Consider the following 18,618-nt stretch of genomic DNA (forward strand, 5'->3'; position numbering starts at 1 on the left):
CTGTATTCTATAGATTATTGGATCCCTGTATTCTATATGTTGTTGGTTTGCACTATTCTATAGATTATTGGATCCCTGTATTCTATAGATTATTGGATCCCTGTATTCTATAGATTTTTAGATCCCTGTATTCTATAGATTACTGGATCCCTGTATTCTATAGATTTTTAGATCCCTGTATTCTATAGATTACTGGATCCCTGTATTCTATAGATTTTTAGATCCCTGTATTCTATAGATTACTGGATCCCTGTATTCTATAGATTTTTAGATCCCTGTATTCTATAGATTTTTAGATCCCTGTATTCTATAGATTTTTAGATCTGAATCCTTTGGATTTCTCACTCTGAATTGTGCAGATCCTTATTGGAGGAGGGAGGCTTTTCAATAGTTTGAACTTTTACAGGAAATCCTCTCTTTCCTGCCTCCTCATGTCAGCCTTGGCTCAGGGTCGGCACTCGAGCCACTGAGTCAGAAGATTATGGGTTCAAGCCCCACTTCAAGTGCAGTACTGAGGGAGCACTGCATTAGCGGAGGTGCCGTCCCTCGCATGAGACATTAAACTGAGGCCCCATCTGCCTACTTAGGTGGACATAAAAGATACCACGGGGCTATTCAAAGAAAAGCAGGGGAGTTCTCCTCGGTGTCCTGACCAATATTTATCCCTCGAGCATCACCTAAAAACAGATTATCTGGTCATTAACACACTGCTGTTTGTGGGACCTTGCTGTGTGCAAATTTCTGTCGCGTTTCCTACATTACAACTGCACTTCAAAAGTACTTCACTGGCTGTAAAGCGCTTTGGGACACCCTGAGTTCATGAAAGATGTTATATAAATGCAAGTCTTTTCTTTCTTGTGGTTTGGAATGAATGGCTGATGGACAAAAATATGTGAAGTCCTGAGATGGCCATTTTATCGAAGGAAGTAATATCGTTCAAAGGGCACTGAGGGTATCCAATATTATTCTCATAAATTTGATAAAACAATCTATAATATCAAATACTTTTATCACTTCTTATTATACCGTTGGTGGATTAATATTGCTGAAAAAAAAGACAAATTCCAATTTGTATTAGAATTCTTTAATTTAATAAATTCTTTGATCATCCAATAAAATAAACAGAACCCAGAGTCATTCTTTACATTTACAATCTGGGTGAAGAGGAAGACTTCTACAGAGGTCAAAGTTCACCTTATCCCTTTAAGAGAAATACCTTTTTTAATCACAAGCTTCTATGCTGAGACGTATCGCAAAAATTGAGAAGAAAAAAACAAAGTAACGGGAATGCAAGGTTAAGCTTATTGGCTACGTCGAAAACAAGGAGGTTGGTTAGCACGATCGAAGATGGTCAAAGCAATTAATACAGTCTTACAGGTGCAAGGCTGCAGCAGAGAAGCTGATGATGCTGTCACCATGGTTACCTAGTGTGAGACAAGCCACAAACATCCCAGTGGTATCACACCCCTATAAGTAGGTACAAGGATTTCACACAACAGGTGTCAAAGACAGTGCCTTCCCAGAAGGCATTGCAAATGCTAAAGAGTGCACCAAAATCAACAAAAGCTTAAAGGGGAAGGAAAGTCCAGGGAGAGTACCTTTTGTTTAAAGTACTCTCCCATCTATGAGTTGCTCACCAGAATTTTTTAGTTGATGTTTTTGCAAAAAGGCCAGTGCGTTCTGGAGCGACTCCATAGGAATCTTAATACTGTGAGAGCACCTTCACAGACTGCAGCGGTTCAAGAAGGCGGCCCACCATCACCTTCTCAAGGGCCAACTAGGGATGGGCAATAAATGCCGGCCTCGCCAGCAACGCCCACATCCCGAGAATGAATTATTTTTAAAAAAAATCGGTGGGAACCAGAAGTTGTCTGTCCCGTTGGATCCCAGGAAACAACGCAATTGGTTGGAAAACCTGTACTCCCAGCAGATAATGTGATGGAGACCCCCTTGGCTATGAATCAGTTCTCAGGCTGTTCTGAAGTCATGGTCCTCCTGTTTCTTTATGAAATTGCTCTGGGAGGCGGAGTTACACTCCTCACTGATGATGTCACCAGAGCAGCCTAGCAGAGAGGAACATCTGACTGAAAGGTTTCCACGTAAAGTGGCATTTTTGTAAAAAAACTATCAATCAAAATTCTGGTTAGTACATTGTGGGGGTAATTCTGTGGGGCTCTGCTCCTAGATTGGGGCCTTGCTAAAGGAGAATGTAGGGTTGAGATAGGGCTATAACACTATATGGCCGATTCTTCAACCTGGGCTCCCATCTAGTGATACTCCACAGTGGGAGTGGATCCTTGCAGAATTATCCCATCTATTTCCATCTAAAGTGGAGAAACGCTATCCCTCCAGACATTCCTTCCCCTTCAATTACTCCCTGATAGTAATTAACCATAGCACTCACCCAGGCTAGGTCTATACAGTATATAACACCATTCCTCCCAACTATACAGTGTGTGTATGTGTGTGTGTGTGTATGTATGTGTATATGTGTGTGTACATATATATATAAAATATATGGGAACAGCACTCTCCTTAGCTAGGCCTATACATTATATATAACAGCACTCAGTCTAGCTAGGTCTGTACAGTAGTATAATCTTGTGAAGCAATTTGTATTTAAAGATAAAGAACTTTATTTTTTTACAAAATTGTACTCTGCTTGAGCAACATCGATGTGACATCTCGAGCGCAAATGACACCATTTTGTATCTTTTTTTTGTACGCCTCAGGAGCTTTGCGTAGTTTTCACCTCATACAATATCTAGCTCTTCACACCAGTTAAGTTCACAGGTAATCGTGCTTGCTGACATAGAGCCACCCGCACTCTGTGGCTGACTTAATGTGCATTGCTGTACGGTAATTCCATCTCTGCTCTCTATTCATCTGCCAGCTGGTACGAAGGTTCCTTCTTTCAAGCAAAAATGTCAAATGGTGAAAAAAACCCACACAGAAGGAGCATTAAATCTGGTCTGACAAGTTGAAATGCCTATTTGCAAGTCTAAACATCATGGTTTTGTTCTGGATCTATTCTCCTTAAAGCTCACAGTTGCCCACATCCTAAAGAACTTGATTCAACATCTTTCTGTACCCAATTCTATAACTTTCTACATTAATGTCTAATCCATTGGAAGGTAATTACCAATGTTACATAATCTCCTAAAAGCACGACAGTAATAATTCTATCTTTACTCACATTGAACGCTAACTCATTCTGTTGCATTGTAGTTATCATTCAGATTGACTTCATATTTGAGAATTCCCTCCACCATTACAATCAAATTTTGACCTAATTCTATGCAAGCTTTAAAATCCTTTATGGCACCCATGATGATTGATATCCCATTTCTTACATTTGATAAAAGGGTCATTGTAACAGTCAACGGTCATATCTCGGACTCCCTTCTGTAAGACCTTTGATCTAACGCTATTGTTGCCTGTAATCGGTCGAATTCGTGCCGGCTGCTGTTTGGGCTCGGGTCATCCAGGACCCTGCTATCATCATCGTCGCCCTCGTCGTCCTCATCCCGGCTCATGAAAGCCAACTCGTTCTCGTAGCAGAAGGAGTTTGTGCTGGGAACGAGGAACTTGCTTTCCACCAGGTCCTTGGCGCTGCATCGCGGAGTGGTGGGCACCTCATACGTTTTATGGAAATGTGAGTAGTCCACTTTGTACTGGTCCTTCTCCTCAAAGAGCACCGGTTCGAAACGCTGACCCCACAGAATCTCGCTGGCCAAGTATGAGCTGCGGGCTTGCGTGGTCATCGCTGTGGCTTCCACCATTCCTTCTAGGATGACCACAATTTCAAAATCCGCCATCTCCAGGTCCTGCTTGCTGATACCATACAGTGGACTGTCCTCATCGATCTCATGGAGAATAGTTATAGGGGAAACTAGGAATATACGATCGTATCCTTTATCAAAACCCACGTCAATGTCAATCTGGTCAAGGGGTATGTACTCTCCTTCCTCAGTGATCCGTGGCTTGATTAATTGAGCCCTGACGTGGGCTTCCACTATGTGACTTTTCCTCAGATTTCCCACCCGCCACATAAGAGAAAGCTTGCCATCCCTCATGGCTATTACCGCATTGTGGCTAAAAAGTAAGGTCTGGGCTCGTTTCTTTGGTCGTGCCATCTTAGCCATTATGGCGCCAATCATGAACGAGTCTATTATGCAACCCACGATGGACTGGAAGACAACCACAAAGATGGCCAATGGACACTCCTCCGTCACGCAGCGGAAGCCATACCCAATAGTTGTCTGTGTTTCAATAGAAAAAAGGAAGGCAGCGATGAATCCATTCACCTGCAAAACGCAAGGCATGAAGTTCTCGTCACCAGCCGGGTTCTCTAGGTCTCCGTGTATCAGGGCGATGAGCCAAAAGGCAAGGCCGAAAGCCAGCCACGAAATGAGGAAGGCTAGCGAGAAGATCAACAGCATGTACCGCCAGCGGACGTCCACGCAGGTGGTGAAGATGTCAGCAATGTACCGCTGGGGCTTGTTGCTCATGTTTGCAAACTGTACATTGCACTGGCCGTTCTTCTTCACAAAACGGCTGCGGCACTTCCTCCTGGTGTGGATTTTGCCGTTGCCATAGCCGTTGATTCCTGGCATGGTTGTCAACCTCAGGCCGTCTTCTTCGGAGGACACAATGCTGTAGCGGTTGTCACGGGCACCGGTCATTCCTGTCCACAGAACAGAATTTGTTCAGCCGGGGTCCCGTATGCCAACCGCCACCCCCCCACCCCCCCCCCCCACCCCCAAAGAAAAATAACCAAAGTAGAGTCTCTGACAATGGAAGTAAGTCCAGGCAGGTTGGCTGGCCGTCTGTGGAGTCTTGTCAGCGCGGTACCCTGGAACGAAAACAATGAGGGTTAAAATGTGCAATATTTATAAATGCAACCTCCGTGAAAATTTTTTAATATAATTTGGGTCTGCGTCACTAGTGTTGAGTTAAACTGAGTTATCGCCTTTAATAAATTAGGAACAGGGGTAGGCCATTCAGCCCTCAGCCTGCGCTGCCTTTCAATCAGATCATAGTTCGTCAACGCAGCGAGGTCCTGGACTCGACCTGTGCCACTGCTGCTAGGTGCTGATCAGTGGCCGGGGTTATTTCCCCCCCTGTAGGGTCTTGCACACCTGCTAACAACGACGACGACGACAACAACAACAACGTGCATTTATATAGTACCTTTAACGTTAAAAAACGTCCCAAGCCGCTTCCCAGGAGCATAATCAAACAAAATTTGACACTGAGCCACATAAGGAGATATTAGGACAGGTGACCAAAAGTTTGGTCAAAGAGGCAGGTTTTAAGGAGCGTCTTAAAGGAGGAGAGAGAGGTGGAGAGGCTGAGAGATTTATGGAGGGAATTCCAGAGAATTATTGAAGTCAGTCACAAGGTAACCTTGGTGGAGGGTTGCAAGCAGTGCTTGTGAGAAACAGGTTCAGCCCAAAATAAGTGGATTTAAGCACATGCAAACCTCTTGTGCAGTTTTAAGTAAAGATTAGTGAACTAGGAAGGGGGAGGGGAATAAGGCAGAAGATGTGATTCTTAAATATGCAGTCAAGAATCAGCCCCACTCAAGTGTCAGGACTCTGAAACTAGATTTATCCCTGAATATGAGCAGATATAGGCTGAATAGGATTTCTCATTTCATGGTGTCATTTTGCGTTAACATTGTGTCCAGTCCCTCTAAACATTTAAACTGAGTTAGAATTTAAACAAGATTCCAAAGAAAGGGAATACAAATCTGGCACAGGCACGATGGGCCAAATGGCCTCCTTCTGTGCTGTATGATTCTAAGAAGTCCTGTCAGAGTGACAGGGCGCCACAGAGAAATGGGACAGGGGCACAATCCCACACTCTGCTGAGTCGCCAATCGCCTCGGGCATTTCCACATGAGATGGAAGGAAAATCAATGGACGAGTTCTGTTCTCGGGCATCTCCTAGCAGTGGGGCTGAAACACCCCATTGGCAGATGCCTGGGAACAGGGTTGTCCAGAGCTGGATAAATGGGGTTGAGGTGCAGATCGGCAAAGATCTAATTGAATGGCGGAGCAGGCTCGAGGGGCTGAATGGCCCACTCCTGTTCCTGTGCTCCTATGTTCCATGAGGAGAGATAAATGTAGGAAGAAAATTGAACGTTAGTGCACTCTCACCGTCTATTAAAGGAACTAAATGTTGGCATTTGGTCAGCGGGACTGGGACAATAGTGCACCAACGGTGAGACTGCGACCTAGAGCTACAGAACCAGTGCCCTGTACACGTCACAGTCCCATGATATTGTATGACAAGTTGTGTAACACTGCAAATAACTTGGCGTTCAGTAATTCAAAAGCAGCCAACAATAATCACATTTCCGATTCCTGTGCTGCTTTGGGCTGAGAACAGGTTTATTTAGAAGACAACACTTTCTTTTTCCTCGATCCATTTTCTATCAGTTCAATAGCAGCAACAATTTCTTACAATTGCTTCAGAAATATTTTATTGCAGTAAGATTGCGCTCCCAGTAAAGGTTTCAAGCCCTAAACTGATTTTCTAGCGTTTTGTTTTCTAAATTACAACTTTCAGATTCCAAGAATTGGATGTCCCAAATCGTCATCACACATTTTTAAAAAAAAGCACTTGCTTGCTTTTTGCAAAGTATTGAGTTTGGAGAGCAAATCTAATCTATTCTAAAAATGTTTTATGTATTGTCAATTCTCTACTTTCTGTGAATTTTTGTGCTCATCAAGATGAGGGGAATAAAACACTTTACACTTCACACTTCAGATCAGCATCAAGTGCTCCAAAATCAGGTATCACGCAGCTAAAGGCGGAATAAAGTTCCCTCAACTTGATCGCAACAATGCACGTCAGTCCTGACCTCAGAAAAACAGACCCGACTGCACCAGTGTGACACTTGATTGAGACTGTCCAAATATTTTTTTTTGTTCGTTCATGGCAATGCCAGCATTTATTGCCTATCCCTAATTGCCCTTGAGAAGGTGGTGGTGAGCCACCTTCTTGAACCGCTGCAGTCCGTGTGGTGACGGTTCTCCCACAGTGCTGTTAGGTTGGGAGTTCCAGGATTTTGACCCAGTGACAATGAAGGAACGGCGATATATTTCCAAGTTGGGATGGTGTGTGACTTGGAGGGGAACGTGCAGGTGGTGGTGTTACCATGTGCCTGCTGCCCTTGTCCTTCTAGGTGGTAGAGGTTGCGGGTTTGGGAGGTGCTGTCGAAGAAGTCTTGGCGAGTTGTTGCAGTGCATCCTGTGGATGGTGCACACTGCAGCCAACGGTGCACCAGTGGTGGAGGGAAAGAATGTTTAGGGTGGTGGATGGGGTGCCAATCAAGCAGGCTGCTTTGTCCTGGATGGTGTCGAGCTTCTTGAGTGTGGTTGGAGCTGCACTCATCCAGGCAAGTGGAGAGTATTCCATCACACTCCTGACTTGTGCCTTGTAGATGGTGGAAAGGCTTTGGAGAGTTAGGAGGTGAGTCACTCACCACAGAATACCCAGCCTCTGACCTGCTCTTGTAGCCACAGTATTTATGTGGCTGGTCCAGTTAAGTTTCTGGTCAATGGTGACACCCAGGATGTTGATGGTGGGGGATTCGGTGATGGTAGTGTCGTTAAATGTCAAGGGAAGTGGTTAGACTCTCTTTTGTTGGAGATGATCATTGCCTGGCACTTGTCTGGCGCGAATATTACTTGCCACTTATCAGCCCAAGCCTGGATGTTGTCCAGGTCTTGCTGCATGCGGGCACGGACTGCTTCATTATCTGAGGAGTTGCGAATGGAACTGAACACTGTGCAATCATCAGCGAACATCCCCATTTCTGACCTTATGATGGAGGGAAGGTCATTGATGAAGCAGCTGAAGATGGTTGGGCCTAGGACACTGCCCTGAGGAACTCCTGCAGCAATGTCCTGGGGCTGAGATGATTGGCCTCCAACAACCACTACCATCTTTCTTTGTCCTAGGTATGACTCGAGCCACTGGAGAGTTTTCCCCCTGATGCTTCATATTGGACCCTTCAGGGTAGACCTTGACTTTGTACGATAGTGTAGAACTTCAGCCGTGACTCAGCGGGTAGCACTCTCTCCTCTGAGTCTGAAGGTTGTGGGTTCACAGTCACATTCCAGAAACCTGAGCACAAAATCTAGGCTGACACTCCAGTGCAGTACTGAGGAAGTGCTGCATTGTCAGATATGTTGCCTTTTGGATGAGATTTTAAACCGAAGCCCTGTCTGCCCTCTCAGGTAGATGTAAAAGATTCTATGGAACTAGTCGAAGTAGAGCAGGGGAGTTCTCCCCGGTGTCCTGGCCAATATTTATCCCTCAACCAACATCACTAAAACAGACTATCTGGTCATGATCACATTGTTGTTTGTGGGATCTTGCTGTGCGCAAATTGGATGCTGCGTTTCCAACAGTGACTATGCTTCAAAAGTATTTTATTGGCTGTAAAGCACTTTGGGATGTCCTGAGGTCATGAAAGGCGCTATATAAATGCAAGTTCTTTCTTTTGATAGCGAGTCGGCAGCCTGTTTTATATCTCTCCCTATTTTAATTTCCACTGAATCGCACAAGGTCAGGATCTACCTCAGAGTCAGCAGGCAGCGAGTGGAGGATTTCAACCCATCAGCCAGGGCTGGATTTAAGCCCAGGTCCTAAGGGTGAAATGCCACATGATAGAAAACACAGAAAATGGTGGAAACACTCAGCAGGTCAGCCAGCATCTGTGGAGAGAGCAGACAAGTTAATGTTTCGGGTGTGCACTCTTCAATAGTTCTCATCTGATCTTTCCCCAGCTGTTCGAGACTTTCCACCATTTTCTGCATCTGTTTCAGATTTCCAGCATCGTCAGTACTTTGGCTTTTTGTCAAACCCATTTTGTCTCTGCAGATTTTGTTATACACCATTGAAACTTTTCAGAATCGCCTCTCTCCAGTTCAGAGCATATCAACACCCACAAAGTGGGCTTGAAATTCTAACCAATAAATCCAGAAATATTATGGTTCTGTTTCTTTTTTTTTGGGGGGGGGGTGGGGGTAAGGGGGTTAATTTTGTGCTCTTCACAACGAGATACTTCAACCCTGGGGAATGAAGGACTTCCACCTTTGTCACTCAGTGTCGGCAGCTCTCCCGGGTCAGGTAACCGCACACTAGTTGTCGAGTTATGATCCCTCACCTTGCTCTGGCAATGTGTCTCGAGCCCAGCTTCACGAGAATACCCCACTGCTTCAGGGTAACACTTCCATTTCCTGCATTATCCGAGTGAGGTGGTGAACTTGCGTCAAATCACGACAGTTCGGTGCTGTCGACTGGAGCTCATTAGGAACTGCCCAGAACCTGGGAGACCAACAGAGAGTGGAGACTTTCTCCCATCAGTCTCAAACTGGATTTGACCACATCCCAGAACTCAAAAACAGTTTTCTAAACACCAGGGACCCAAATATCTGCCGGCTATGGTCCTGCTGGTTATATCGGGATCATGCCCGTCAGTGCCCTCCAGTGCTAACTCTGCCAGATTTCGCACCTGATTTGCATGGTGCTGACAGGTGCCCACACCACTACAAGTACATCCCCCAGCAGCTGCCTGCCCTCGGGTTGCCAACACTGGTTGGGAATATTCCTGGAGGTGTCATCACATGATCTCTTGCTTCCAACCACCCCCTCCCCACTCTCCCGCCATTGGTCGCCTGACACGCCCATCCTCGCGGCACACCCTCTTCCTGCCGCCAATTAGAAAGTCAATAGACTCTTCGTTACCCGACTGGAAGATTCTTGACTGTCAGTCAAACAGCCTTTTTTCCCCCATGTCCAATATTTTTACAAGGAATAATCAAAAGTGGTTTAAGAGAATTAAAAAAAAACAATTTTTTATTGCTCCTATGATATTTCTCCCAGGTTGCTCCCAGCAGTGTCCTGGAGCTTAATCTTTAATTCCTGGGGACTCCAGGACAATTCTGGAAGGTTGGCAACCCTACTCTGCCCCATGCTGCTGACAATCGGGCGTGTGACCGCCATTGGGACCCTCATGGAGTCCCCCTTTGGGCCCCTTTCTCTTTAGGACGCCAAGTTGTTCCCCTGACCTGGACCCATCTGACGGGACCCAGGCCTCCCTTCTGGAGACCAGCACGCCTCATCTCTCATTATGGACCGGTCTCTGGTTTAGCGCTGGGTCCTTTCTGGTGCCAGGGAAGTGGGAACTCCCAGCACAGGGAAATCCCGCCCTCAGCTCCAGCCCTGGACATCATCGGCCTTGTAAAGAGGTAGGCGGACGTTCCACCCCTTACAAGGCCAACTGTCAGCTCCCAGAGTCGGCAGGGACCCAACCTATCTGGGTTCCCTGTTTGCTTCCAGAACCTTCTGCTAGACTTCTGCGAGAGTTACAGTGCAATTCTGGTGGATCTCGGGAGGAAATTCGGAACCAGTGTGCCACTAACCTTCAAACGATTTGAAGATCTCAAGATATGATGATTAACAAATCAGCTAATGGGCTAAGTAACTTATAGCATAAAACTAAATTTAAAAAAAACTAAACTTAATTTAATAAATTAAACAAGGCCAGTACTTGGTTCAACCTAAAAATAATTTCATTGGCATTGTATTAATCAATTAAATAAATAAAATAGTTACGACAGGGCAGGAGATGTGTTGCAGCTGCAATTTGTGGGAGCTACTGGACAGTTTTGTCCAGGGCGACTACATCTGCGGTAAATGTCTGCAGTTCGAGGATCTTCGGCTCCGAGTTGAGGAGCTGGAGTCCGAGCTGCAGACATTGCGAGGCATCAGGGAGGGAGAAAGTTACCTGGACACTTTGATCCAGGAGGCAGTCACACCCCTTAGACTAAATACTGTAGAATTGGCACATGGTCAGGGACAGGATGGTGTGACTGCGAGTGAGGCAGGTAAGGGGATCCAGGAGGTAGCACTGTAGGAGCCTCAGCCTCTGCACTTGTCCAATAGATACGAGGTTCTTGCAGCCCTTGTGGACGAGTGCAGGGACTGCCATGGCACCGAGGTTCAGGGGGCCATTCAAGAGGAGGGAGTAAAAAGGAATGTGGTTGTAGTAGGCGACAGTATAGTTAGAGGGATAGATACTGTTCTCTGCAGCCAAGAGCGAGAGTCCCGAAGGCTGTGCTGCCTACCCAGTGCCAGGGTTAAGGACATCTCCTCAGGGCTGGAGAGAAACTTATAGAATCATAGAATCATAGAAGTTACAACATGGAAACAGGCCCTTTGGCCCAACATGTCCATGTCGCCCAGTTTATACCACTAAGCTAGTCCCAATTTCCTGCACTTGGCCCATATCCCTCTATACCCATCTTACCCATGTAACTGTCCAAATGCTTTTTAAAAGACAAAATTGTACCCGCCTCTGCTACTGCCTCTGGCAGCTCGTTCCAGACACTCACCACCCTTTGAGTGAAAAAATTGCCCCTCTGGACCCTTTTGTATCTCTCCCCTCTCACCTTAAATCTATGCCCCCTCATTATAGACTCCCCTACCTTTGGGAAAAGATTTTGACTATCTACTCTCCAGGGAAAAAAGTCCCAGTCTGTCTAACCTCTCCCTATAAGTCAAACCATCAAGTCCCGGTAGCATCCTAGTAAATCTTTTCTGCACTCTTTCTAGTTTAATAACATCCTTTCTATAATAGGGTGACCAGAACTGTACACAGTATTCCAAGTGTGGCCTCACCAATGCCCTGTACAACTTCAACAAGACATCCCAACTCCTGCATTCAATGTTCTGACCAATGAAACCAAGCATGCCGAATGCCTTCTTCACCACCCTATCCACCTGTGACTCCACTTTCAAGGAGCTATGAACCTGTACTCCTAGATCTCTTTGTTCTATAACTCTCCCCAACGCCCTACCATTAACTTGGAGTGGGAGGGGGAGGATCCAGTTGTCGTGGTCCACGTAGGTACAAACGACATAGGTAGGACTAAGAAAGAGTTTCTGCTGAGGGAGATTGAGCAGCTAGGGACTAAATTAGAAAGTAGATCCACAAGGGTGATAATCTCCAAATTATTACCTGAGCCACGAGCAAATTGGCACAGGGTAAAACAGATCAGAGAGATGAATGCGTGGCTCAAAGATTGGTATGGGAGAAGTGGGTTTCGATTCATGGGGCACTGGCAACAGTACTGGGGAAAGAGGGAGCTGTTCCGTTCGGACGGGCTTCACCTGAACCATGCTGGGACCAGTGTTCTGTCAAACCGAATAACTAAGGCGGTAGAGAAGGCTTTAAACTAAATGGGGGGGGGGAAGGGCTCAGATGGGGCGAAGTTTAGATTGATAAAGAGAAAAGACAAGGAAGTAGTACAGGAAAGTGATGGGGGTAATGATAAACAGAGTGTGTCAGGAAGGGACAGAGCGTACAAACATAAGAGTGCGCTAGCAAATGGGGCCGGGGTAGGAAAGAATGGTAAAAAGACAAAATTAAAGGTTCTTTATCTGAATGCACGCAGCATTCGTAATAAGATAGATGAATTGACGGCACAAATAGAAACAAATGGGTATGATCTCGTGGCCATTACAGAGACATGGTTGCAAGGTGACCAAGGTTGGGAGCTAAATATTCAGGGTTATTTAACATTTCGGAAGGATAAGAAAAAAGGTAAAGGTGGTGGGGTAGCTCTGTTAATAAAGGATGAAATTGGTATAATAGTGAGAAATGATCTTGGCTCAGAAGATCAAGATGTCGAATCAATTTGGGTGGAGGTAAGAAATAGCAAGGGAAAGAAATCATTGGTGGGAGTAGTCTATAGGCCCCCTAACAGTAGCTACACTGTAGGGCAAAATATTAATCAGGAAATAAGGGGGGGCTTGTAGAAAAGGTAATGCAATAATCATGGGCGATTTTAACTTTCACATAGATTGGACAAATCAAATTGGCAAAAATAGCCCTGAGGAGGAGTTCATAGAGTGTATTAGGGATTGTTTCTTAGACCAATACATCAGGGAACCAACCAGGGAACAGGCCATTTTGGATCTGGTAATGGGTAACGAAACAGGATTAATTAATGATCTCAAAGTAAAGGATCCCTTGGGAAGCAGTGATCATAACATGATAAAATTTCACATCCAGTTTGAGAGCGAGGATCTTAGGTCTGAAACTACTGTATTAAACTTAAATAAGGGCAATTATAAAGGAATGAGGGCAGAATTGGCTAAAGTGGACTGGGTAAACAGATTAGATGGTATGATGGTGGATAAGCAGTGGCAAACATTTAAAAAGATATTTTATGACTCGCAACAGGAAGAAAGACTCCACAAAAAGGGTGAACCAACCATGGCTAACTAAAGAAGTCAAGGATGGTATCAGGTTAAAAGAAAAAGCATACAACATGGCAAAGATTACTGGTAAGCCCAAAGATTGGGAAAACTTTAAAAACCAGCAAAGGATGACTAAAAGAATAATAAAGAGGGAGAAAATAAATTATGAGAGTAAACTAGCAAGAAATATAAAAACTGACAGTAAAAGCTTCTTCAAGTATATAAAAAGGAAGAGGGTAGCTAAAGTAATCATTGGTCCCTTAGAGGATGAGACTGGGGAAATAATAATGGAAAACAAGGAAATGGCAGAGGAATTGAAAAGATATTTTGTATCTGTCTTCACAGTAGAAGACACTAATAACATATCAATAATAGTAGAAAATCAAGGGGCAAAGGGGAGGGAGGAACTAAAAACAATCATTATCACTAGAGAAAAAGTACTTGGTAAACAAATGGGTCTAAAGGCTGACAAGTCCCCTGGACCTGATGGCTTGCATCCGAGGGTTTTAAAGGAAGTGGCTACAGAGATAGTGGATGCATTGGTTTTAATCTTCCAGAATTCACCAGATTCTGGAAAGGTCCCAGCGGATTGGAAAACCACAAATATAACACCCCTATTCAAGAACGGAGTGTGACAGAAAGCAGGTAACTATAGACCAGTTAGCCTAACATCTGTCATTGGGAAAATGCTAGAATCCATTATTAAGGAAGTAGTAGCAGGATATTTGGAGACTCATAATACAATCAAGGAGAGTCAACATGGCTTTATGAAGGGGAAATCATGTCTGACAAATTTATTAGAGTTCTTTGAGGAAGTAACGGGCAGGTGGATGAAGGGGAACCAATGGATGCAGTATATTTGGATTTCCAAAAGGCATTCGATAAGGTGCCACATAAAAGATTACTGCACAAGATAAGAGCTCATGATGTTGGGAGTAATATACTGGCTTGGATAGAGGATTGGCTAACTAACAGAAAACAAAGACTCGGGATAAAAGGAATCCAGGGTGCCTTGGCACTTTGGATACAAAACTGGCTTAGTGGCAGAAGGCAGAGGGTGATGGTCGAAGGTTGTTTTTGTGACTGGAAGCCTGTGGCCAGTGGGGTACCACAGGGATCGGTGCTGGGTCCCTTGCTGTTTGTGGTCTACATTAATGACTTGGATATGAATGTAAAAGGTATGATCAGTAAGTTCGCTGATGATACAAAAATTGGTAGGGTGGTAAATAGCGAGGAGGATAGCCCCAGTCTGCAGGACGATATAGATGGGTTGGTCAGATGGGCGGAACAGTGGCAAATGGAATTTAACCCGGAAAAGTGCGAGGTGATGCACTTTGGAGGGACTAACAAGGCAAGGGAATACACAATGAATGGGAGGACCCTAGGCAAGACAGAGGGTCAGAGGGATCTTGGTGTGCAAGTTCACAGATCCCTGAAGGCGGCGGAACAGGTAGATAAGGTGGTAAAGAAGGCATATGGGATACTTGCCTTTATTAGCCGAGGCATAGAATATAAGAGCAAGGAGGTTATGATGGAGCTGTATAAAACACTGGTTAGGCCACAGCTGGAGTACTGTGTGCAGTTCTGGTCGCCACACTACAGGAAGGATGTGATCGCTTTGGAGAGGGTGCAGAGGAGATTCACCAGGATGTTACCAGGGCTGGAGCGCTTCAGCTATGAAGAGAGACTAGGAAGATTGGGTTTGTTTTCCTTGGAGCAGAGGAGGCTGAGGGGGGACATGATTGAGGTGTACAAAATTATGAGGGGCACAGATAGGATGGATACTAAGGAGCTTTTTCCCTTCGTTGAGGGTTCTATAACAAGGGGACATAGATTCAAGGTAAAAGGCGGGAGGTTTAGAGGGGATTTGAGAAAGAACTTTTTCACCCAGAGGGTGGTTGGAGTCTGGAACTCACTGCCTGAAAGGGTTGTGGAGGCAGGAACCCTCACAACATTCAAGAAGCATTTGGATGAGCACTTGAAATGCCATAGCATACAAGGCTATGGACCAAATGCTGGAATATGGGATTAGAGTAGACAGGGCTGATGGCCAGCGCGGACACGATGGGCCGAAGGGCCTCTATCCATGCTGTATAACTCTATGACTCTATGATCTTTTTCAAAATGGCAATCTGTAACTAGTGGATTGCCACAGGGATCAGTGCTGGGGCCTCAACTATTAACAATATATATCAATGACTTGGATGAAGGAACAGAGTATCTTGTGGCCAAATTTGCTGATGATACAAAGATAGGTGTAAGTTGCGATGAGGACACAAAGTGTCTGCAAAGGGATATTGACAGGTTAAGCGAATGGGCAAAAATTTGGCAGATGGATTATAATGTGGGAAAATATGAAGTCATCCACTTTGGGAGGAAAAATAAAAAAGCAAAATATTATTTGAATGGAGAAATACTACAAAATGCTGCGGGGCAGAGGGATCTGGGTGCCCTCATACATGAAACACAAAAAGTCAACATACAGGTACAGCAGGTAATCTGGAAGGCAAATGGAATATTGGCCTTTATTTCTAGGGGGATGAAGTATAAAAGCAAGGAAGTCATGCTACAACTGTACAGGGTGCTGGTGAGACCACACCTGGAATACTGCGTACAGTTCTGGTGCCCTTATTTAAGGAAGGACATACTTGCATTGGAGGCAGTTCAGAGAAGGTTCACTAGGTTGATTCCGGGTATGGAAGGGTTGTCTTATGAGGAAAGATTGAACAGGTTGGGTCTATACTCATTGGAGTTTAGAAGAATGAGGGGAGATCTTATTGAAACATACAAGATTCTGAGGGGACTCGATAGGGTCGATGCTGAGAGGATGTTACCCCTCATGGGGGAATCTAAAACTAGGGGACATAGTCTCAGAATAAGGGGTCGCCCGTTTAAGATGGAAATGAGGAGGAATTTCTTCTCCCAGAGGGTCGGGAATCTTTGGAATTCTTTACCCCAAAAAGCTGTGGAGGCTGAGCCATTGAATACATTCAAGGCTGAGGTAGACAAATTTTTGATCAGCAAGGGAGTCAAAGGATATGGGGAAAGGGCAGGAAAGTGGAGTTGAGGTAAAAATCAGATCAGCCATGATCTCATTAAATGGCGGAGCAGGCTCGAGGGGCCGAATGACCTACTCCTGCACCTATCTCTTATGGTCTTTTGGTCTTATACTGAAGGTTAAATGATGTCAAGCGATAACATAAAATTTTGAAGCCTTGGAATGCAACAACCAATTGCCAAAACTGTAAGTTTATTCAACCCAATTGCACTGGAGGACAGCAGCAAGTGGATATTGTACTGGATTAGAGTACACAGAGGACATGAGTACAAATCCCACCAACAAATTTGATAATTTGTGGATTTGAACCAGAAAAGACGACCATGAAAGCTGTCTGATTTAAAAAACCCAAATCTAATATTCTTCAGGGAAGAGAAATTTGCCACTCCTCCCCTGGTCTCACCCATGCTCTATTGTTGACTCTTAATGCCCTTCGGGTAACTAGAAATGGTCAATAAATGCAGGGGTTGGGGAGGGGTTAATTTTAACTGTTTGGCTGCCTGTTTTACACCCTGCCCAATTTTTCCTTTTCCTTTCCATGGAACAAATGAGTGCCAAAATTGTAAGTCTAGTCCGTGAAAAGGAAAATTGGGCGAGGCGATTGGGCAATTCCAATCTCCCCCCCTCCCCCCCCCCCCCCAGTCTCTACTTGCAAACAAATTCCTTCAAGATGGAATTCAATTGATTAGTTTACAACAGGCTTGCATTAACTGGATACTTTTACTGAACGATCGATAATCAGACCCAGTTGTATTGTCTTTTTTTCACCTTTGTCAATGGACACATATTCCATTGTCTTCATTCTTAACTCCCTACTCAGCAATGAAGGACAGACTGCACTCATCCAATTTGGCTTAATGACATTTTGGGCAGTGTACCAAATCTGGTGACCAGATAGGCTGGCTTCATATTTTTTTTTAAAAATTGGTAATATATCTATTATTTGCCCCGTTTCCTCCCTCTGTGGTCTCCCTGAACAATGTACCACCCCTAATCGAGACGTCAGACGCGTGACATGGTCCAAAGCCTCTGCCAATCCCACTTTAAAATTATCTGCTCGTGGGCCCATGTTTTTTTCTCTGTTTTTTCCCTCTGACTCAGTGCCTGATTGTGATGGGATTAGGATAGTGGTTGGAGAGTTTCAGGCACTTGCATATACCCTACCACTGAAGTTCCTAAACACTGACACCCCAATTCACACCATCCTGCATTTAGTCCAACTATCTTCTCCTGTCTAGAAGGGACAGGATTTAAATGCTCTCAGGGTAATGGCAACTCGGTGTGTCTGCTCTCAATTATAGATGGCAACAGTTGACTAACTGAACCCAAAACATGAATCCAAATTGGTCTGAAATAAGAAATTCAGCTCTCACGAACACCTGAATTCAGCCCATTTAAATGCACCTGTCCCTTTAAAACAAAACTGGCCACGCTGGTGTGAATAAAATCTCTCTTCTGTGCGTCAGACCATTCCCTTCGAGGTCCTAAAGCCTTTCACGCCTGTGATAACTCCAGGTGCTCAGGAGCGCCTGGTGCTCAAAGGGATGGAGCTGTTTGACAAAAGTTTCTTTAATCTTTCGTTTCAAGTGCAAGAATTTGTTTGCAAAAAGAAATCGCACACTTAATCAGGATTTTAAAAATAACCAATTGACATGAGTTTGTACCAAAGCCAATGTAATCACTATTCAGTGATTCAAATAAAATAAGAACAAAAACACAGAAAATCCTAAACTTTACACAAGATGATTCAGCTTCTGTTGCTGCATCTTTATTACAGAACAAAAAAAACTTGTGTTTTTATAGTTCAGGATGTCCCAAAGCCATTTTATAGCCATTGAAGTACAGTACCTTTGAAGCTGTAGGTAGCTCTCTCACCTCTGAATCAGACGGCTGTGAGTTCAAGTCCCACTCCAGAGACTTGAACACATGATCCAGGCTGACACTCCAGTGCAGTACTGAGGGAGTGCTGCATTGTCGGAGATCCTTCGGATGATTTGTTAGCCCGAGGCCCTGTCTGCTCTCAGGTGGATGTAAAAGATCCCATGGCACTATTCAAAGAGCAGGGGAGTTCTCCCCGGTGTCCTGGCCAACATTTATCCCTCAACCAACACCTAACAGTGGATGATCTGACCATCTACCTCATTGCTGTTTGTGAGACCTTGCTGTGCACAATTTGGCTGTCGCATTTCCCTACAGTACTACAGTGACTACACTTCAAAAGTACTTCATTGGCTGCAAAGTGCTTTGGGACATCCTGGGGTCCTGAACAGTGCTGC

The 18,618-nt window shown here is 44.7% G+C and overlaps 1 protein-coding gene across 1 annotated transcript; it reads right to left on the reverse strand.

The window, feature by feature from the left end:
- Positions 1 to 1,117: 1,117 nt before the first annotated feature.
- LOC137340471 (ATP-sensitive inward rectifier potassium channel 12) lies at positions 1,118 to 4,703 on the reverse strand. Its single transcript, XM_068002922.1, has one exon. The coding sequence runs from the start codon at positions 4,683 to 4,685 to the stop codon at positions 3,387 to 3,389; it is 1,299 nt and encodes a 432-aa protein (XP_067859023.1). The 5' UTR covers positions 4,686 to 4,703; the 3' UTR covers positions 1,118 to 3,386.
- Between the last annotated feature and the right edge of the window lie 13,915 nt (positions 4,704 to 18,618).

Source organism: Heptranchias perlo, chromosome 22, assembly GCF_035084215.1.
Source record: "Heptranchias perlo isolate sHepPer1 chromosome 22, sHepPer1.hap1, whole genome shotgun sequence".
Lineage (NCBI taxonomy): Eukaryota > Metazoa > Chordata > Chondrichthyes > Hexanchiformes > Hexanchidae > Heptranchias > Heptranchias perlo.

Coding starts and splice junctions, on each gene's coding strand:
- LOC137340471 (XM_068002922.1), bottom strand. CDS start 4,685: ATGACCGGTGCCCGTGACAACCGCTACAGCATTGTGTCCTCCGAAGAA.